Source organism: Salvelinus namaycush, chromosome 22, assembly GCF_016432855.1.
Source record: "Salvelinus namaycush isolate Seneca chromosome 22, SaNama_1.0, whole genome shotgun sequence".
Classification (NCBI taxonomy): domain Eukaryota; kingdom Metazoa; phylum Chordata; class Actinopteri; order Salmoniformes; family Salmonidae; genus Salvelinus; species Salvelinus namaycush.
The window spans coordinates 21889025-21912791 of record NC_052328.1 but is presented as its reverse complement, the minus strand read 5'-3'; the positions used below and the strand labels follow the sequence as shown (position 1 = coordinate 21912791).

Sequence of the window (23767 nt, the reverse complement as noted above, 5' to 3'; positions counted from 1 at the left end):
AGAATTGCCAGAACAATCTGAGATAACCCAAAACAATGTGGGTCTTCCTGGCGTGGAATCACCCTTCTTGTTCATTGTCTCTAATGGACAGGAAGGAAAAACCTCTCAAATCTGAAAGCTCCTGTACAGTACGTATCCAGTTGGAATGGAATACATACTTTTAACTGCACATCTCTGCTTTAATTAATACTACAAATAAATTAAAAGGTTACAAGTCTTCTGTAGGGAAAGAGCATGCTATTTTTAATGGCAAGCATTTTTCTCAGGGTCTGTCATGCTCACTTAGGTTTGCGTGTAAGAGTTGAGGTGAGACCGAGCTGTTCTTTTTTTGAATGCAGCTGTCATCAGTTTCTCCACATCCTGCATCTTTCTTATAAATACCATTCATTTATTGAGTTACTTTATGATATTGAGTTTTGCAACTTTCTCTTTTTGGTTTTGGTGCATTGTTGTAGATATATACATCTATTCATATTTAATGAATTACATTATGTATTAATAACATTACCTGCATGGAGAAATCCTTGTTAGGTAAATGCATTTTTGAATATGGTAATAACATATCATGCAATGCTTGAGAATTGCTACTGCAGCATGCTAAATACCATTGAGGCAGTCTCATTGAGTTTGGGAGCTTTTATAATCAGCAATAATAATTACATTGTAGTTCTGGGTCCAACTCTTAACATACTTTTGATAGCACTGAGAAGGACTGCTGAGTTGAAGGATTTAAATGAAGTAGCTTTGCCCTCCTTCTTTCCCAGTTATCCTGCCATAGCCCAAACCTGTTTCATAACAGGGCAGAATTCAATCAAACATGCACTCTGGAAAACAAAGACTGCAATGCGGGAAGGAAACCTAAATGTGCCTAAACCGTGTGATATACAGTGTTAGGCTGTATAGGAATGGCAGAATCATTGATGCCTTCATGGTTAATGTTGTGTGTAGCCCAGTATGGTGGAATGCCAACACTGTGAGTGAATGTGTTTTTGCCCAGTGGAGTTCTGCAGGGAGCAGGTGTTGACACTGTCAGCTTGTTAACACTGGGGAGAGATTGGGCACCTTCAACACAGTGTGGCACATATGCAGTACATGCCCCTTGGCTTTGAACATATGTGTGTGTGTGGAGGGGGTGAGATTGAGAGAGGCATATGTGTTTCCAAAAAGTCACAAATTAGGCCTTTCAGGATGACCCACTTCTAGTGAAGCTACTAGATTTGAAGTATGAATGATGAGGTCTATGCCAAACAGCTTTTTCTAAGGCTAAGGAGACATGTAATATAAAGTGATGCTCTCTAGTCTGCGCATGGATAAAACACTGGGCAATAACTGTTCTCGTATATAATACATTGCATTTAAATAGATTTGCCCAGGAGTGAGGGAATTATAGACCGACTGCTAGGAAGATACAGAGAGGTAGAAATGCATAGTTTGGGATAGAAATGCAATGCAGGTAATAGTGATGAAATAGAGAAAATAAAGCCATGATGACAGGACAGCTATCAGCTTGAAGGAATCAGTGTATTAAGAAAGAGTGAAGATTCTTGGCTCAATATGGCTCAAAACAGATGGCCTTGTTCTCTCAGCTTCTGCCCATTGACATGAGTGATCCTTTTTTTTCTCTCAGACCCCGTGTTTCATATATTAAACTCTCCATTTTCAGTTAAAGTGCATATGTATCCTTGTAATTGCTTCACGCTACATAGTGCTACTCAATGGGACCAGGAGTTTCCTCATTCCTCTTCCTTCAGATGGATCGATCTGCAAAAATGATATTTTTCTCTCTGTTTTCACTGTTTCTCACTCCCCCTATCCAAGCACTTCTCATTGCTATTTCTCTCTGTGTGAGACTGCAGTGTGAGATTCACATCCCTTGAGCTTGTTTAGCTCTTCTCCAGTCTGTCTAGGACTACAGGGGATCTGATTTCTGCCGTCTATGAGATAGTGCTTCCTGTTACCTTGATATGTGTATTTTAGGGATGTGAGATCCGAGGTGATGCACCATACTGCTAAGGGGACATGCTAGGACAGGACAAGAAATGGATAGGATACAAGGAGTTACACAATCATACGGACAGAGGGCCTGCCATCATCCCCTTATTTTCACAGACAGCACTGTCATCACCAGGCCAGGATTTGCTTGTATCGTGGGCGCCCTCTAGTGGAATTAAGGAAGCATCACAGCTTCTGCATTCTCTTACAGTATTATGTATTCACTCATGTTCTGTTTATCTCCACAGTCACAATGGTGTTGTTTCTGATTGCAAATACAATAACCTTGAATAACTCCTTTCATGAGAACCAGACTTCAGGTAACTAACTCCCGCATGAATAGTGAATTAAACAGAACAATCAGCATTAATTAACTTGATCATAACTTTAAACAATTGGTAGACCAATAGCTCAATTATCTATTAAAATGGTTACATGTAAATATTGACAACACTTTTTGTATATGTAGTATACAAAATAATGTTTGTATCTTTGTTTCCCAGAAAACCCCACCCCCCAGGGTGCCCATGTCCTTCCCTCTACGCTGATCTCTCTTCTTCTCATCATCATCATTCTCCTGACAGTATACTTCCTAAGGTAACAAACAACACTGGATGGCTTCACCCCACCCCCACCGTTTTCTTATCAGCCCAGACTACCCCCACTCTCTGTGTGTGTGTGTGTGTGTGTGTGTGTGTGTGTGTGTGTGTGTGTGTGTGTGTGTGTGTGTGTGTGTGTGTGTGTGTGTGTGTGTGTGTGTGTGCTCCAACAGCTGCTCTACCAGTTAAACAGAAAACAAATGGCTAGCTGGGTCAGATCAGACCATGCTCTCACCCATTCACTCACTCTGTTAACTCCTCTCTCAGTGGTGAGGATACTATCTGCTTCTCATGAGAAAGAACAGCTTTCAGTTCAGATGGTGGGTTTCTATTTCTACTGACTTGTTGAGCTGAAATATTATTCTTCTGGGGTTAGGGTCAGATAACGTTTTTGTTTCGTTTCCATTCTCTGTTCTCTCTCACCCTCTGGTTAGGTTTAGAAACCACAGGAAGGCTCTTGTCTCTCAGAAGACTCCAAATGGCTTCTTGGAAGATCAAGGTATGTCTCGACTTCATTATGTTGCACATTGCCACGTACATCTTACGTATACAATATTGCATTTGAACCATTGAGTATGTGTTGTGGGATGTGATGCGAATCTTAGGTTGTGTGTGTACAGTAGTCCTTTTTGAAATTCCATACTGATTGAATCTGTGCTCTAGATAAGTCATCACAATCAAAACAGAAAGTCAAGTCTATTCTGTAGAGATATCCTACGCTGTTGGCGTATGCTGGTATTGAGAGCTGTCAAGACATGAACCGACAAGTCTAAATAATAATATGATTCACAGTCTTCATTGCCACAGTTGAAGCAAAATACCTTGTAATTAATGTAACTTTCACATGTAAAGTACAATGTTGAGTAAGTAAGTGAAGTGTGAGTGAAGAATTGAAGACCCAGACAGTTGTTTATATACATCTCTTGTATGAGGTCACCCTCCATATGGTCACCTCATCATTTTTTACATTTTAGTCATTTAGCAGATGCTCTTAACCAGGGTGACTTGCAGTTGTCACCTGCGTGTAATGAGATGATCTAGTTCTGTCTCTAAAAAGAGAGAGGCAGAACTTTATTTATTTTTTCACAATTCTTGTACTGAATGTAAAAACATTGACGTTCCAATGTTTTTGTTTCACACAGGAGAGCAGACAGTGGTCCTCCTCCCACGATCCCCCTCTCCATCCAAGAGGTACTTCCCCATCCCCCTGGACTCGCTGGAGGACGAGTTCCGAATACGCTCGGCAGACGACTGCAAGCTTTTTAGAGAGGAGTTCAATGTAGGTTCCTTTTCAAACAACACATAGTGCTTACAGTAGTAATGTGATACCTTCATAGTGTGACACCTAATAATGTAATGAAGAGTTCATACTTCTTTATGCTGTTACATATTATGCTGCATGTCTGAAGGCTTCATGACTGGCTTAGTTTGAACCCCTGTGTTCGTGTTTGTGTTGTGTCTGTATAGTCACTGACCTGTGGCTACCACCACGGCTCCTTTGAGGAGGCTAGCAGGGAGATCAACAGGGACAAGAACAGATATCCAAACATCCTACCATGTGAGTGATGGAATTGTTATGGGAATACATTTTGTAACCATTAAACCCACTTAAAGGGCAATTCCGCTACTTTTCAACTTCCTATTCATTGTCTCAAAAACATACATGAAAACGGCGCGTTTCTATGGTATTTCTGGTTAAAAAGAATAAGAAAGCTCCTAAAAAATGCTTATCTGTGACATCACATGGTAGGATAAAAAGTAAGAACAGGGATTTTTCAAAACCTGCAATGCATTTCTAGCCAGCGGGAGGTTATTTCCTTGCTGATGTCATCGAGTAGAACTTTTTAACTTCATACTTTTTTCTACAAAACTTAGAAATGCGCCATTTTCAAATATGTAGACACTGTTATTGTGCTAGAGCTAATGAAAATTACATTGAAAATTGTGGAATTGACCTTTAAGAGTAGCTTGAACTTTTTTGAGATAAAGCAGTTTGATAACATAATGAAATAATTTTAAATAGGCGTACTTATTTTCCTAGTACAATTTTGTCTCTTTCTTACATTTTCAACAGATGACCATTCCAGAGTGTTGTTAACGCAAATAGATGGGCATTCTTGTACGGACTACATAAATGCCTCATACATAGATGTGAGTTGTTGATATTTACTCTGTATTTCGTTCTGTCCCATTACGGATAATTTAAATGCGTCCAGTATAACTTCCTTTCTCACTACGATCTAATAAACTCAGCAAAACACCTTTTTGTTTTTAACCAGGGTTATAAAGAGAAGAACAAATTAATTGCAGCTCAAGGTGAATATAACTTTGTACAACCATTTTGTGCAAAATACTGTACAACTAGAGGATTACTGAATGGAAATAAACTTATTTTATGTAAGCATATCATTTTTCTAGCACCATAGGCCTATTGTATAACTAGTATGTCCACTTACATCTATGTAGTAAGTGTCACTCTCTTTTCCATAGGCCCAATGCACGACACAGTGGCTGACTTCTGGCGGATGATTTGGGAACAGAAGACTGCTACTATAGTGATGCTCACTAACCTGAAAGAGAGAAAAGAGGTGAGTTTCTCTTCTCTCACTTTGGCTGCTCCATTATCTGCGTATACAACCAGTAAAGAATCTTCAGATTTGCTAATGGGCTCTCATGTTAGATGTTCTTAAGGGCCTTTGCTAGGCTCTTTCTTGTCTTCCCACACCTCAAGGTCATGAGTATAATTGATTTGACCCTCTCCTAACTTTCCCAATCCATACAATGTGTCACCCCAAATTACTTGGCATCACATTTTATTGAACCTCAAGGGGCTGATCAATAAAGAACAAAACAGGGGGTTTAGCTCCACCAAACAGAGATGGGGGATCGATAACTAAATAATTGTTGATAAAGTTGTCCAAGGCTTGATTATAATTACTCTCATTAACGGTCTAGAAGATCAGAGTGATGAACTTATTGACTGACAGACAATCACCTATGTCCACGTCTATCACCTATAAATAGAGTTTCTGGTCACTAATATGAATTCCCATAAAAGTCTCTTTCATTCATATTGGTCAACTATAGTTTGTATTTTTTTTGCTTTGCTGAATGTCCATTTTTCCTCTCTTCAGGACAAGTGTTACCAGTACTGGCCAGACCAGGGCTGTTGGATGTATGGGAATGTGAGGGTGGCAGTGGAGGACTTTACTGTACTGGTGGACTACACCATCCGCAAGTTCTGTGTACAATATGTAAGTATCATTGTATGTGCCTACATGACAACCCTGCACAGGATCCCTCACTTTGAAATACACGATGTGTGAAACCCTGTGACATTTACAGTATATTTTTCTAAACGATTGATGTGTTTTCCTGTTGTTGTAAACAGCAGGGGAATGATGGCCCAAGGGCCCCCCGCTTGGTCACCCAGCTCCACTTCACCAGCTGGCCAGACTTTGGGGTGCCCTTCTCCCCTATCGGCATGCTCAAGTTCCTCAAGAAGGTGAAGACAGTCAACCCGTCCTATGCAGGACCCATCGTGGTGCACTGCAGGTACTGAACCAGGGGAGGAGACTGGGGATTCTAACTGGAAAAGCTCGTCTACAAGCTGTACTCAATGAAGGCTATAGTAGTTAATTTAGTTCCTTATGACATGTATAACTTAACACAATCGTAGTGTCAAATTGACCTATCGTGGTGTCTAAAAAAGTATGCCAACCCTCTTCCCTTTATTTTGTATTGGTATGGCTGGAATTTCAAAGCACATGTCATGTAATATGAAACCACCACATCACTGAAGTCAGAGACGTGCAGGAACAACTGTTGAAACAGGTGTTGGTATTGGGGCTTTGCTTTCTGAATGGGCCTCATTGATTGGTCTCCAACACCCTAAGCTGGCATCCCTGACTGCTGTCTGTGTCACTGGCCCTTAAAACACTATGGATCTTGTTGGCTTGTGGACATGTAGCAATTTAGAATATTGGTTGTAAATGTAGCAATTTTTTATATCGCTTGTGGACATGTTTCAATTTAGCATTTTTATGCCATACCACAATCAACATTCCTGTGGAAAACTCAGCCACAGAAATACAGTGCATTTGCTTTGAATTGAATCATCAAACTTTCCTTGGAGGTCTATAACAATGTACGGGTCACTCTTCTCTCCTGTCCCTTGTCTTTCCCTAGTGCTGGGGTAGGTAGGACTGGGACGTTCATCGTCATAGACGCCATGATTGACATGATGCATGTGGAGAAGAGGCTGGATGTCTTTGGGTTTGTGACCAGAATACGGGAGCAGCGCTCTCAGCTCGTCCAGACCGATGTAAGTGTTCTCTGACAGTTCAATGTGTTAATTCAGCACAAACAAGCAAAGATGCCTCATTTACCCTATCTCTCTCTGTCTCCCGTTCAGATGCAGTACTCGTTCATCTACCACGCCCTGTTGGAGTATTATATGTATGGGGACACAGAGCTGGATGTGTCCTCTCTGGAAGGCCACCTGCAGAAACTCCACAACACCAGAACACCCCTTGACAAGCTGGGCCTAGAGGAAGAGTTCAGGGTAAGTCCCAGTCACACAATTTTCTCTCCTTTTCTAAGTTGTCTCCCAGTTCTAGTCACATTTAAATGACGGTAGCCATCTCTCTCAAGTAGTCCTAATTTCACCCCATATCCTCTCCTCAGAAACTGACCAATGTACGCATAATGAAGGAGAACATGAGGACTGGAAACCTTCCTGCAAACATGAAGAAGAACCGTGTGCTTCAGATTATTCCATGTAAGGAATACTCTAACACTCTTAACTTTTCAGTAATACGTCACAACCCTACCACCATCAAACTCTTAGTGTTGTATCAAATATTATACATTTTAAACTCTCTGAAGTAGTTTTACTTTTGGAATGAATTTACTGTAGTTAAATGACACAAATGACACACGTTATTAAACTATTGTTGGAAATAAAGTAAGTTAAGTTATTTGCTTGAACACAGATGACTTCAACCGGGTTATATTATCAATGAAAAGGGGCCAAGAGTTCACAGACTACATCAATGCATCATTTATTGATGTAAGTATTTACTGAGCACATTTTAAGACTTAAGTCCTAACTTTCTCCAGAGCCCTTTATGTAAGTATATGATGCGCTAAACAGTATGTTATTTTCCAGGGATACAGACAGAAGGACTACTTCATCGCTACCCAGGGTCCCCTGTCTCACACGGTGGAGGATTTCTGGAGGATGGTGTGGGAGTACAGGTGTCACTCTATCGTCATGCTCACTGAACTCAAGGAGAGGGAACAGGTAAAGATCCCACTGTGGCAAGAGTTAACTGCAACATAATCATTAAAAGCTGTGTTTTACTTTAGTAACAGTCATCAAAATTGTTCAAAGGTTGAAAATACAATTCTAATAAAAGCAACAGCTGGACAATGGATGAAGATACTCCAAACTTTTGAATGTTTTTAAATCCATCAGATATTGACAGAAATATAGCACATAAAACATTGTACTAGCGCAGACAAATAATTAATGGAGTTCAGCTATTTTGATTAATGTAAAAATGCTTTTCTAATGCACTCATATGTGACCGACCACCTTGATTCGGTCTTACAGTGGTTCCTCCTTTAAAAGTTGTGTAGAACCTTGCAGGCTGCTGCAGCATTCTGTGGCACATTATTTAATTGTCAGCCATTTTTTCTGTAAAATGCAAGTTAGTGCTAGTTTGACCACTAGAGGGCATCTTTGAGAAGCATTTTATAGTCTTCCATATTGGCATTACCGGAGATTTTTAAACCTTTTTTGTAATAACATAGTATATGGGATTGATTTTAAGAAATTTGGCTTCATTAATTTGATTAATATTATGGTGTTTCTATCCCGAGAAAAAAAAATTCTGCGAAAATATGGCGCTGTACAACGTGACGGTCAGGGGTAGGCTACAGCATAAGAGGAATGGAGGATTCTAAATTGTTTGCCTTCATTAGACAACTTTGTTCCAATATTTCTGTAAATCAGTGATATTCATTCCCATAGTAATTCATTATGGATCCATAACTAAATCCACATCTGCATTTTGAAAGTATTTTTATCATGATTTATTATTTAACCTCTGGGATATGTGGGACGCTAGCGTCCCACCGGCCAACATCCAGTGAAAATGCAGAGCGCCAAATTCAAATAAATTACTATAAAAATTTAACTTCCATGAAATCACACATGCAATACACCAAATTAAAGCTACACCTGTTGTGAATCCAGCCAACATGTCAGGTTTCATAAAGGCTTTACTGCGAAAGCATATGATGCTATTAATTGAGGACAGCACCCCAGTAAACAAACAGACAATCCTATTTCAACCCTCCAGGCGCAACACAAAATGCAGAAATAAAGATATAATTCATGCCATACCTTTGACGAGCTTCTTCTGTTGGCACTTCTTCTGTTGGTCCTTTTGTTCGATTAATTCCATCGATATATATCCAAAATGTAAATTTATTTGGCGCGTTTGATCCAGAAAAACACCGGTTCCAACTTGCGCAACGTACCTACAAAATATCTCATAAGTTACCTGTAAGCTTTGTCCAATCATTTCAAACTACTTTTGTAATACAACTTCAGATATTTTTTTACGTAAATAATCGATCAAATTTAAGACGGGATGATCTGTGTTCAATACCGGAGGGAAAAAAAGTGTAGCTAACTTTCAGGTCACGCGCCTCTAAGAGTACACTTCCCTCGAGCCTCATTCTGAACAGTGCTACTTCTTCATTTCTCAAAGGAAAAACCTCAACCAATTTCTAACGACTGTTGACATCCAGTGGAAGCGATAGGAACTGCAAGAAGGTCCCTTAGAAATCTGGATTCCCAATGAAAACCCATTGAAAAGAGAGTGACCTCAACATTTTTTAAATTCTGAATGGTTTGTCCTCGGGGTTTCGCCTGCCAAATAAGTTCTGTTATACTCACAGACATGATTCAAACAGTTTTAGAAACTTCAGAGTGTTTTCTATCCAAATATACTAATAATATGCATGTCTTAGCTTCTGGGCCTGAGTAGCAGGCAGTTTACTTTGGACATGCTTTTCATCCGGACGTGAAAATACTGACACCTATCCCAGAGAAGTTAACGAAAGCATAAAAATGCTGATGAAGAAATACAGTACTGTGCAGTATATGCTTTTACATTTGGATAATAAAGCATTTAAAGCATTTTGAAGATATAAGCCACCTGCATTTGTTTATTAGGCTACTGTGCAGTCTGACAAGTAAACATAGCCTACAATACATACTGTAGTAAACATGGGAAAGTGCCTAATTCCTTACATAAGGGAGAGCAGGCCATGTCTGTACTAGAGAATACGGGCACGCGGGAGACTGGGGTTCAATTCCCAGACAGGGAGGAAGGAGTAGGCTGTCCTTGTAAATAAGAATTTGTTCTTAACTTCTCTGCGCTACGGATCCCTTTAGCGGGATCATTTTCCTAAACAACTTATAAATTACTAAAAATATTTATAATCATGCAATCACAAGTGAAATATACCAAAACATAGCTTAGCTTGTTGTTAATCCACCTATCTTGTCAGATTTTGAAAATATGCTTTGCAGCGAAGCAATCCAAGCTTTTGTGAGTGTATCAATCAATGCTAGAACAGCTAGCCCCAAATTAGCATGGTCACGAAAGTCAGAAAAGCAATAAAATTAATCGCTTACCTTTGATAATCTTCGGATGTTTGCACTCACGAGACTCCCAGTTACACAATAAATGTTCTTATTGTTCGATAAATATTACTTTTATAACAAAAAAGCGCCATTTGGGTTGCGCGTTATGTTCAGAAAACTACAGCCTCGTTCCGGTCCTGAAAGGCAGAAGAAAATTCCCAAACGTATCAGATTCAAAAATATTACACCGAGGCCTGTACTCTGGAGCAGGATCGATTTGGAGGTGGAGGGTCCATCATGGTCTGGGGCGGTGTGTCACAGCATCATCGGACCGAGCTTGTTGTCATTGCAGGCAATCTCAACGCTGTGCGTTACAGGGAAGACATCCTCCTCCCTCATGTGGTACCCTTCCTGCAGGCTCATCCTGACATGACCCTCCAGCATGACAATGCCACCAGCCATACTGCTCGTTCTGTGCATGATGTCCTGCAAGACAGGAATGTCTGTGTTCTGCCATGGCCAGCGAAGAGCCCGGATCTCGATCCCATTGAGCATGTCTGGGACCTGTTGGATCGGAGGGTGAGGGCTAGGGCCATTCCCCCCAGAAATGTCCGGGATCTTGCAGGTGCCTTGGTGGAAGAGTGGGGTAACATCTCACAGCAAGAACTGGCAAATCTGGTGCAGTCCGTGAGGAGGAGATGCACTGCAGTACTTAATGTAATGTAATGTGTTCAGTTTATGTCAGTTGTTGAATCTTGTTATGGTCATACAAATATTTACACATATTAAGTTTGCTGAAAATAAACGCAGTTGACAGTGAGAGGACGTTTCTTTTTTTGCTGAGTTGATATATATATATATTTTTTTTTTTCCCCCTCAGAACATTAACCATGTGTAGGTAGATACGTGTGTAGGTAGATGTGGAAAGGTAGATACAAATTATTTGTTGCAAGTTGGTTGGGGGGGGGTTCACACCAAGCTCGGCTATTAGTATTAGACAATTCTTTAGTAAAGGAGGTTGAATAGTCTATTGTTCAGCTAATAGCCCATCCTAGAAGCGTTGTTAGCAGCATTCACAGCCTGCTACGCTTGTGAAAAACGAATAATAATACTTTTCCCCCTTTCCACTTGTTAAAGAGTCCAATTCATAGTGTTTTTAGCCACAATCGGCCCCAACCCCAATTAATACATTTGTGCACAGTCGATAGTGTGCTGGACTTCGGGCTAGAATGTTGAGGGTGCGAAACCTGCTCCCTGCTTGTTTCATTACATTATTATGCCGTTCTCAGAGCAAATACCCTGGATTGTTACTCCCATCTCGTTCCTTGCCCTCTTCCATGCGTCATTCTCAGCCTGAGTGGCTTGTTTGTGGGCGTGCTGGCAGGATATCGCAGCACCTTCGGTGGTGCGTCAAGAATTCAGCATAGCATGTTTGTATGAAGGTCTGGTTATTCACAGGCAAATAGTAATATGCTCTAAACCGCTCTGGTGACAAACACAATTTGCTGCCCTGTTTTCAATCATCCACATGGCTGGGAGAACCTCCTCAGATTAATGCAGATGAAGGGAGTTAGATATGCATAAGAAGTGTAGTGTACTGTTTTTTTCTGTATATATGAATTACAAATCAACCTTTACTTAAATCATGTTTCCAGTCTATTGCATAATTACAATGTGTAATCATTGATGTCCCAGGAGCAGGAGTGGTAAACACTGTTGAAGTGTATAATTGTAATACATACATGCAGACACAGCATCATTCAAAGAATGGAGTTTGATACACCTGGTATTGGATATGACTGAAAAAAAACGTGCTAAATAGTGATTTTCGTAAATTAACTTTATGACAAAAGAATATGCACAATCATTTGCCTCTACATGAACTAACATATTCCTCTCAATTTTAAATTTTTTGCTTGACTCATTATGACGTTATAATTACTTACATTTACTTCCACCGTAATGATTTTGTCAGACATCTTTGCTGAAGAAAGTCACCAGCAACGGGTGGTATAACGTCAAATTCGTCCTTGTAACCACTCTATATGATTTGTCATATAAAAACCTTGGGACCCAAATGCATAATGAGTGCTCTAACTCTCCCCTGCGATGGTCTGGAGCAATGAAGCCGTGACGCTGGGTACCTCTAAGTCCCGCGGCGTAAGCTCGCAACTTTTAAAGGAGGAACAACATGTAGCAACATTTTAAAGTGTTTTTTACATTGGATAAAAGCAGAGACACAAAGCTACAAAATGGAATATTATACATTGCATTTGAGGAACAATGGCAAAGTAATTCTGCTTTGAAAGTTGCGAAACTTGTTACCTCACTTTTGAAAAAATGGCCTTTGAATATTTTGGTACCTACTGGAGAGCTTTTCTTTGTCTACACCCATTCAGCATCGTTCACACCCTCTTAACCTTTAGCCCCCACCCAAACTCTAACCATTTTACTCGCCCTAGCAGAACTGGTTAGGCTGTTTTCATGTTGGTGACTAACTGTGCTGCTGGTAACAATTTAATAATAAAAAAATTGCTGACATTTACTGACACCGGCCATTCATCAGTTATTCTGCGCTCTGGCACACTCAGATGAGAGTGCTCTGAAATCGGAGTAGATGGCCAGACTGAATTTACGAACGCAGCTGAAATGGTTACTTGCATAGTGGAGTCTTTTGTTAAGACATGTAGGTAGCTAGCTAGCTAAACAATTAACCATAATCACAACTCATGACGTTACTACCCTGCATGAATCTGCAGGTAGCTAACCAACGTTTATCAACAGTTGTCGCAGTGACATTCTATTGAAATGGATACTTGCATAGTGGAGTCTTTTGTTAACCTGTTCGGCGTGCAAGCCCGACGTCGGTACACTTATGACAACAGCCAGCTCAAAGTGCAGGGCGCGAAATTCAAAAGATATTTTTTTTAACCCTTTCACACGTACCATCACACGGGTGTGATCGTTCTACAGTGGTCCCTGAAGCGTACGATCACACCCGTGTGATTAGAACACTCATTTAGAACGCTCGTTTAGAACGGCCAGTTTCGAATGACGCAACAATCAGCGTTTGAGCTGGCCACACTTTTTTCAGAAACTATTTACACAAACACAGTCCTTACAAAGTTATGTCCAGAATGTGAGCAGTTTATTTTTGGATTCAATGTTCAGATATTCACAGAAGAATATATAGCATAACACAATCATCCTAACCGGAAAAATGTAGGCTACATTTGTCCTAGCGCTGAGGAAAGATTGACCCAACACAAGCAGTCATATTTTCTAACTCTCGGCTGACATAAACTACAATATGAATTAGCTAATAGCAATTACTATGTATAATTAATCACATCACGGGTGAGCACACCATTGATCGAAATAATTAGGTAAAGCACTTTTTAGAAATCGAAAGTAATCCGACGATTAGTTTCAGCGCGCAGCCATGCATTTTTTTCCTCACAGAAACCGAAGATAATAAGAGAAGACGAGATGAGTTTGGTCTGTTTATAGTATGCATGTTGAAGGGGTGTGTCGTCTACCGTCGTTCACATCCCACCATTCATTTCCGGAAGTCCTCAAAAAACGAGTGAACTCTTACTCACCTCATTTTGTTATAACATCTTTGGTCAAACAGACGATTACGTGAACCCAGAATGCATTGAATGTCAACAAACATGACTACACAGCTGGAATTAGCTTAGCTCATCATAATCAGTACAACCTTCAAAAAAGTATTTTACACACATAATATGTGCCCATTACAATCTGTGCAAGAATCGGAATGCATGATTTGTCACCTAGATTTGAAAACATGTGAATAAAACCGTAAATACACAAATAATTGCCACACAAAACATTTTCTGATAGTGATTTATTGATACAAGTGGCGCGTGCCGGCAGTCAACCACGTACCCTCTCACTCTAAACCATTCAGTGTTGTTGTTTATGTATGTAGCTAGTGAGATGAGCTGAAGCATTAGCAATGTCTTTCAAAAGGAGACAACAAACAAATGTGGAAATTCTGGAGATTTTTTAAAATTCTGACAATGAGTCTGAGTATGAAAGTCAGGAATCAGATTCTGACAGTGACAGTGAGGAGCTGCCCCCCAACCTTGTAGCCATTGAGAACCCTGAATCTGAATTTCCCTTGTCCACTGACAAAGTCCCAGTTCCCTTTGAAGATGCTGGTGGTGATGGAGGCATACCAACAGTGGATGAAGTACAGGAGTTCTGTGGTAGCTGGAAGGCCACCAGTCATTTCACCCCTTTCACCCCTCCTGGCCCTGCTGTTTCACCCCTCCTGGCCCTGGTGTTTGCTTTGATGAGTCCCAGTCTGGAGTGCAACGCCCCTTGCCATTTCCAACTGAGGCAGAGTGCTTCAAGTTGTTTCTGACAGAGGAGCTGGTGGGAGACATAGTAGAGACCAATCGCTATGCCTTGGAGCTACAGGATAAGAGAGAGCCAGGAGTGGGGGACAACCACAATTAGTGAAATGTATACATTCCTGGTGACAGTAAAGACTGCTTTCTAGTTCTGCTGCTATGACTGCATTTCATCAACGCTACTACCATCCTAAATGACCCGTTATACAAAATAAGAAATGTTAACAGCTGGCAGTAAAGTGGCATGACAAACGAGACGTCCATGTCCTCTCCACTGTCCATACAGCAACCATGTCGGCCACAGGGAAGGTGGACCACCTGACGGGAGAGAGAAACAAACGTCCATGTCCTCTCCACTGTCCATACAGCAACCATGTCGGCCACAGGGAAGGTGGACCACCTGACGGGAGAGAGAAACAAACCAGACAGAGAACCATCAAACCAGACTGCGTGCTTGACTATTACCTCAAAATGGGGGCAGTGGATAAGGCTGACATGATAAACAGCTTTGTGGAATGCACTCAGAAAACGACCAAGTGGTATAAGATATTTTTCCAGGGTAGCGTCAAAATACAACATGCCAATACTTCTGACGCATTTAGCATTGTTTTACAGAACTAATAGAATAATGTAACTAGCTACATAAGCACGATTGAATATAACACCATAAAAGGTGAGTAACATGAGTAACGTTACCTAGCGTGTCCGCGGTTATAAGGAATATACACAAATATATTATGCTCCATTCACACAGTGAGCTACAGTAGAAACGGTATAACACGACACAATAACGTAATTAGGCACTTACTTTGATAGAAACGCAGTCTTGATTTGAAGATGGGTGTCTGGAGTGACGCCTCTAGCACTGAGACGCTGTGCCACTTAGGAGTCATAAGGCCAGGGTAGCTTCAAAATACAACACATGCTAATACTTCCCTGACGCAATTAGCATTGTTTTCCAGAGCTAATAGGAGAATGTAGCTAGCTACCTAAGCATTGAGTATAACACCATAAATGTTATGAAATGAGTAACGTTACATCGCGTGTCCGCGGTTATAAGGAATATACACAAAAACATGATGCTACAGTAGAAACGACATGCAGAAACTATTATAACGTAATAAGGCACTTTGATAGAAACGCACACATTTCCAAAGGTATTATTGGTAACGAAAACAACGTTGATTTCGATGCAGGCGACAGGTGGAATAATATGAACACGTGTATGCAGGACGGCAGATGAGTAAATGTCCTGCACAAACAATTGAGAAGTGTTTGGGGAATTTTGTCCGGGTCAGAAATGTCCAAAAAATTAATTTGTCCGCAAAAGTAAAAATGACTACTTTTATGAGAATGAATGAGGCAGAACACACCTCATTTCAAACTGTTATTAGAAAATAATTTTAAATTGACAAATAAAAACAGGCTGCGTGCTTTTGTTTGAGGGCAGCGCGGATGAAATGTACTGTTACATAACAAACACATTCTGGAATGGAGAGAACTTTCTAATATCACGTGCATAAAAAAACTCACGCTGGGGCGACCGTTAGAGATATTTGGAACTCACGCATGAAAGGGTTAAATATTTAACTTTCACACATTAACAAGTCCAATACAGCATATGAAAGGTACACATCTTGTGAATCAAGCCAACATGTCCGATTTTTAAAATGTTTTACAGGGAAGACACAATATGTAAATCTATTAGCTAACCACGTTAGCAAAAGACACCACTTTTCTTACTCCATCAGTTTTTTACTCCATCAGTAGCTATCACAAATTCGACCAAATAAAGATATAAATAGCCACTAACCAAGAAACAACTTCATCAGATGACAGTCTGATAACATATTTATTGTATAGCATATGTTTTGTTAGAAAAATGTGCATATTTCAGGTATAAATCATAGTTTACATTGCAGCTACAGTCAGAAATCGAAAGCACCGAAAGCAGACAGAAAAATTACAGACACCAACGCCAAATAACTAAATACTCATCATAAAACATTTCTGAAAAATACATAGTGTACAGCAATTGAAAGACAGGCATCTTGTGATTCCAGACAATATTTCCGATTTATCAAGTGTTTTACAGCGAAAACACAATATAGCGTTATATTAGCTTAGCACAATAGCAAACATAACAACAGCATTGATTCAAGGCAAAAATAGCGATAACGTAGAAACCACCAAAATATATTAATTTTTTCACTAACCTTCTCAGAATTCTTCAGATGACAGTCCTGTAACATCATATTACACAATGCATATAGAGTTTGTTCGAAAATGTGCATATTTAGCGGCACAAATCGTGCTTATACAATGAAAATAGTGTCCAAATACTCAAGCAATCTGTCCGGCGCCATCTTGGAAAGGCCCCTATTCTTATCGAAAACTATTCATAAACTTGACTAAAAAAATACAGGTTGGACAGCAATTGAAAGACAAATTAGTTCTTAATGCAATCGCTGAATTACATTTTTAAAATTAACGTTACTGCGCAATGCAGGGTGCGATAAAGCAAGGCTACACTGCAAGTAATGGCGTCTTATGCATTTTACTTTTTCCAACAGAACAATGAATTATCAGCATAAATAGTTCTTACTTTTGGATGAACTCCCATCAGAATCTTGGGAAAGGTGTCCTTTGTCCAAAAGAATCGTTGCTAGGTTGGAGAACGTCGTCTTCAACGTTGCAATTAGCGGTAAACAATAGCCATGTGGGCCAGAGATACCCAACTTCCTACAACGTCACGAAAATAAATACCCGAAAATCGCAATATACTGACATAAACTGATATAATTCGGTTTAAAATAACAACATTACGATGTCTTTAACACCTATATCGAATAAAAACAGAGCCGGATATAACTAGGAGCTAAAACAAGAGCTTCTAACATGACATGCCAAGACCCTCCCTGCGTCAGAGCGAAGAGTGGAAAGATGGGACATTTCGGTTCCAAGCAATTTATAACCTTTGGGAACTACGTAGAAACTCCATTTCAAGTCTCCCTATTCGCTGACACCCAGGGGAAGGCGTATGCAGTGCATTTCAACCAATAGAGGACAGGCAAATTAATACACAGGTCTCAGAACAGCCAGCAAAATTCTGCATTCTGACATACACATAGGAAAATTGCTCTAAGTCGAGTTCTGTTTCACCCACAGATATAATTCAAACGGTTTTAGAAACTAGAGAGTGTTTTCTATCCAATAGTAATAATAATATGCATATTGTACGAGCAAGAATTGAGTACGAGGCCTTTTTGAAATGGGCACCTTTTATCTGGCTACTCAATACTGCCCCTTGAGCCCAAAGAGGTTAAGACATGTAGCTTGCTAGTTAGCTAAACAGTGGACCATAATTTCAACTCATGACATTACTGCATGAATCTGCAGATAGCTAACCAACCAGGTTCAACGTTAGCTAGCTCACATTAGGCTATAACTAGCGAAGCAAATAGCTCTGAGATATGAATAATAAGATCATATACGTAACGTTAGCTAGCAAGCTAGCCAGCTAACTAATGTTAGCTAGCTAACAGTACACTTTAACTTGAAATAACAACCAGTTTCTGTCAAAATTAGAAACGTGTAATATCTGAAAATGTAGCTAGCTAGACTATCTTATCCGTATACATCATGGATGGATGCGTCTCCTGTCGGATGCCATAGTTGCCCTTAGTTTGAAGATGTAATCCGGAGAACGGTGTTTTCTCCATCTCCTTAGCTATCATACTCGAATTCCACTGATTTCAAAACTCAGTCTTCCAGAAAGTGGAGAGCAACACTTATGCAGTTTTACTACGCAATACATTTTTTAAACGCCGCGTTAGACAGGATTACCTACACATACTGACCAGCTCAAATAGAGCGTGCTATATGGCAGACCAATCCAAACTCATCTCTCGGCATGTCCAGCCCACTTATTACCTCAGCCAATCATGGCTAGCGGGAAGGTTGTTGACTTTTTTTGTGTCTAAACCAACAAGGCTCTTCATTTAACTATTTTATTCGTATTTACAAGTTTGTTGTTAAGGCACATGAAAGTTCATGTGTTCGAGAATGCATTTCTGCCAAAAAACGTATTTGGATCACATATATACATTTTCTTAGTATATCAGGTATTTTGTTTTGTACTTTGTGATAAAATAAAGAATTATATGTGCCTCATTTGCATATAGACTGAGTATACCAAACATTAGGAACACCTTCCTAATATAGAGTTGCACCACCCCTTTTGCCCTCAGAACAGCTTCAATTCTTTGGGGCATGAACTCTACAAGGTGTCGAAAGCGTTCCACAGGGATGCTGATCCATGTTGACTGCAATACTTCCCACAGTTGTGTCAAGTTGGCTGGATGTCCTTTGGGTGGTGAACCATTCTTGATACACATGGGAAACTGTTGAGTGTGAAAAACCCAGCAGTTTTGCAGTTCTTGACACACTTCTTGGCTCCCGAGTGGCGCAGCGGTCTAAGGCACTGTATCTATATCTATGCAAGAGGCATCACTACAGACCCTGGTTCGATTCCAGGCTGTATCACAACCGGCAGTGATTGGCCCAGCTTCGTCCAGTTTAGGATTTGGCCGTGGTAGGCTGTCATTGTAAATAATAATTTGTTCTTAACTGACTTGCCTAGTTAAATAAAGTTTTGTTTTTAAACTACACTGATTGAAGTGGATTTAACAAGTGACATCAACAAGTGATAATAGCATTATACCGGCAGCAGAGTTCCCACCAAATTACTGTGACATCAATAAGGGATCATAGCTTTCACCTGGATGAATCTATTCAGTCTATATCAAAGAGCAGGTATTCTTAATGTTTTGTACACTCAATGCATATTTCCACACTGAGGTTGGAATAATACTTTGAAATTATGAAAATTATGATAATGCCCTTTTAGTGTAAGAGCTGTCTGAAAAGACCACCTGAAATTTCTGTCTATTTTGGTGAGATGGAGTTTTGGCCTTCCTGGTGACATCACCAGGTGGTAAATTAGTTAATAGGCCAATAAGAAAGAGAGTTCCAAACCTCTCTGCCAATAACAGCTAGTTTCCAGTTTTCCCCTCCCCACTCAGACCACTCCAAGACAGTCCTAACAAAATTCTTGCTTGAGAAATTGCTCTTTGTTAAGATGCTATTTTTGTTTATTTTTGACCATTTTAATTGAAAACAATCACACTAAGGTACTTAATTCTTAACCAGAAATGATTTGATATTGGGATAAAAATGACTGTGCTGCCTTCAGTTCGAATTAACACCAGCCCTGGTATAGAGGAACAGAGAGACTGTATAAATGTAGGTCCATTATCATTACCTTTTCTTTAAACCATTATCATTTCTACACGTTTTGATGTGTTATTTGTCATTTAAATGTAGATTGAGGTCGTTTTTCCCACCCGTGGGCCATGTGTTTGACACACCTGCCTTTCATCAATCTGTCCCTTTCCCCAGGACAAGTGTTTCCAGTACTGGCCAGCAGAGGGCACTGTGACATTTGGAGACTACACTTTGGAGCTGAAGGGGGATGCACTATGTGACACTTTCACTCTGAAGGACATGGTGCTCACATATGGACCAGTGAGTTTCCTTCACATAAACAAGCTACCTGATGTGCATTTTAAATATATTATTTGTGATGTAAGTCATTTTTGTCCTTGTGGATGACTGGGTTTGGTCCTCTAATCAATGGCTTTCTGTTATCTCAATTTGTGTCTTATCTTGAGCATGTCAAGTTCATGTTATGTTTATTTTTCATTATCAGGTATACTAATGTATGTAATGATGAAACACATGTTTCCAATCACCAGGAAAAGCAGTCACGGCACGTCAGGCACTTTCATTTCCACGGCTGGCCTGAGATTGGAATACCGGCAGAGGGAAAAGGAATGATCGACATCATTGCTTCAGTGCAGAGACAGCAACAACAGTCTGGAAACCACCCTATTATAGTACACTGCAGGTAAGGAACAGGTACTGTTAGCACAAACCAAATCTGGGAGCCGCAAAACACTCCCATTACTCTTTCAACTGACCTTTTTTTCTGACATAAAATATTAGGATCATACCAAACACAAAATTATGTTTCAAAGAATATAGATGACTTTTTACATTTTTGTCACTCTGTAATATCCGTTTCAATACATTATACAGTACATATAGCCTTTGTAGACTCTGTTTTATAGCCCAACTCTTTATAAAGACTTTGCTGTGAAAGCTATGATCAGAACGTACATAGCTCCAGGTGAAGTACTTCTAATGCAGCACGGCCCGCTGGGATTGATCCAATCCACTGATTCACAGTCAATTAAAACCTCTCAAAGTGAAATCTCCTACGACTCCTGCTTTGATTAATCTGATAGAATGAGCTAACAACAGGAAATGGTGTCTTCACTCTCTCTCATATTCATTCATCAGGGCCTGTCTAAAGAGGGGCTTTTTAAAGCTTTTTCTCCTCCGCTGGGAATGGGGGCTTGCCCATTACAACCCCCCTCTCTCCTCTACCTCTCTCACTGGCATTGTAAGCACTGACTCAATCCAAAGAGACTGAGAGAGCTACCAGACGCGCTTTAGTGTTAGCGTTATTAGTACTATTAGTCAAAGGTCACCTTTTCTTCAGCAAATGTTTTTCAATACAAATGGGAAAGACTGGGGTAAGCTGTAGGGTTCACAGTATAGCCCTATGACTAGGGGAATGGGAGACTAGGAAGCTATAGATCCATCAACTCTACTGTTAGAGATCTCTCCTATCAACCACCAACTAGACAAATTACCTGTGTTGTTGAGCACTAAGGAAATCCAGCACTGTAAAGACATAATATGTTGTAAATTCGGTGCATTGCTTTGGCGCTCGATGAAGTGCAATCGGCATGATGGAGAACTGGTAGACCCCTGACAGTGTACGGAATGTAGTATACTCCCTTGACTCACGTTCAGTTCTAAGCACATATTAAAGGCCCTCTAATGGTAGTTACTGGGCTTTAGAGCAAGCGTATCTGTAGCTGTAGATGCTGATGCTGATGGTTCTGTCCTGGGTTTATTTCTCAGTGCTGGTGCGGGTCGGACCGGTACATTCATCGCCCTGAGTAACATTCTGGAGCGGGTGAAAGCAGAGGGCCTACTGGACGTGTTTCAGACAGTCAAGAGCTTACGCATGAAGAGACCACACATGGTTCAGACTGTGGTAGGTATTATATATTGTTGTATAAACGCATTGTTTTTCATTGTAGGATACCATTTAGTCATAGAGATTCAATGCATGAGATAGAGGTGAAATACATTCAAATTATCTTCAAAAGATGGACAATGATGCTTTATTCAAATATTGGTTTGCCAACTGTATTTCAAGTGATTTATGGTCATGTTGTTCGTTATTTTTGTCGTTTCAGGAACAATATGACTTCTGCTACAGAGTGGTTCAAGATTTTGTTGACATTTTCTCAGACTATGCCAATTTTAAATGACAATATCTGCTATATACCCATGTATATTTCCATGTAACATATGCAATTTTGTCAGAACCTTCTTTTCTAAGCTCTTTCAAGCTCTTTTTACACTTTGCACTTACCCACAATACTTAAACATATTGGACCATATTTTATTATACATGTAACTGCCAAAATAAGGAAATGAGGGATACAAAGAATATTGAAAGCAGGTGCATCCACACAGGTGTGGTTACTGAGTTAATTAAGCAATTAACATCCCGTCATGTTTAGGGCCATGTATATTCATCCATTATTTTGGCTACCATGGCTATGGCCCGATAGGATGACAATGCCCCCATCCACAGGGCATGAGTGGTACCTGAATGGTTTAATGAGCATAAAAACAATGTAAGCCATATGCCATGGGCGTCTCAGTCACCAGATCTCAACCCAATTGAACTTATGTGAGATTCTGGAGCGGCACCTGAGACAGCGTTTTCCACCACCATCAACAAAACACCAAATTATGGAATTTCTTGTGGAAGAATGGTGTCGTTCCAGACACTTGTAGAATCTATGCCAAGGTCCATTGAAGCTGTTCTGGCTCGTGGTGCCCAACGTCCTATTAAGACACTTTATGTTGGTGTTTCCTTTCTTTTGGCAGTTACCTGTATATGTTTGCTTGTCTGTCTGTTTGTTAAAAAGAGCCCAAATGAACATTTATTATTATCTCTATTTAGTCACGGACGTTTCAACTAGCTTTGTCTCCTCAGCATTTGTATGTCAAATGTTTTGAATTGAAAACGTAAGGCCAAAACCGGTGTGAAGGGTTTAATTGAATAGGTTCTCGGACTCAAGACAATACTGAAATGTATGTTAATATGTACATACTGTGTGTATTAATTAACTTATGCATATAATCTTTTTCTATTTATATAATGTAGAATTTTATGTACATTTTGAGTTTTACTGATAGTCTATGCTGAAAAAATGACCATGAGATTGCCTTTCGTTGCCTGTGGTCTGTACTGTAGCCATGACACATTCTGTAGAACTCCTGCTGTTGTAAAAATACACAACCTGTCATGAGAGTTTGTGACAAGTGACTTAACAAATTAACATTCAGTATTTGGTGTGTATGTTGTCTGTTTCATCATAACAGTCTATTGAGTATCCAATGGAAAACAATCAATTTGGACAACTTTGAATTGCCATCTGTTTCAAACAGCAATTTTGATCTGACCTCACTAACAAATGGCTGTTCATATGGACACGGTTGTAATAACTTTTGTACAACTTTTTTTTAAACTATATTGGACCTACCATTTCAGCATTTGCATGTTTGAATGAAACAGTGCCATACAAAGATTAGAAAAATGTTCTGATCAAGTTAAAATTGTCACCAAGTGACTTCAACTTCAATATACACAAAATGTGTATTGAATGTATAGAGTTCTCAACTAGAAAAGTGTAATTTAGAGCCAGGCAGCAATTTTCCACTTGGTAAGTATTTATAGCCACAGTGCTCTCATATCACTAAATAACTGGGTTATTGATAATAGTAATTGATTCATGGAAGTTTCAGGAAGATATTTTATTGAATTTCATTGTGCTGTAGTTTACTGTGAAATCTATATTTTAGCAATGGTCATAAATAAATAGAATTTAAATTCAAATTACCCGGTTACCCAGTTATTA

The 23767-nt window shown here is 39.8% G+C and overlaps 1 protein-coding gene across 1 annotated transcript; it reads left to right on the top strand.

The window, feature by feature from the left end:
* The first annotated feature begins 2882 nt into the window (after positions 1-2882).
* On the top strand, positions 2883-22184 carry LOC120017936 (receptor-type tyrosine-protein phosphatase epsilon-like). Its single transcript, XM_038960893.1, has 18 exons — positions 2883-2911; positions 3026-3090; positions 3734-3870; positions 4059-4149; positions 4666-4742; positions 4871-4907; positions 5082-5179; positions 5726-5845; positions 5983-6146; positions 6780-6915; positions 7006-7155; positions 7278-7371; positions 7586-7662; positions 7762-7896; positions 20097-20222; positions 20453-20604; positions 21690-21825; positions 22031-22184. Exons 1-18 carry the CDS (start codon positions 2883-2885, stop codon positions 22103-22105), a joined length of 1899 nt encoding a protein of 632 aa, XP_038816821.1. The 3' UTR covers positions 22106-22184.
* Positions 22185-23767: the final 1583 nt, after the last annotated feature.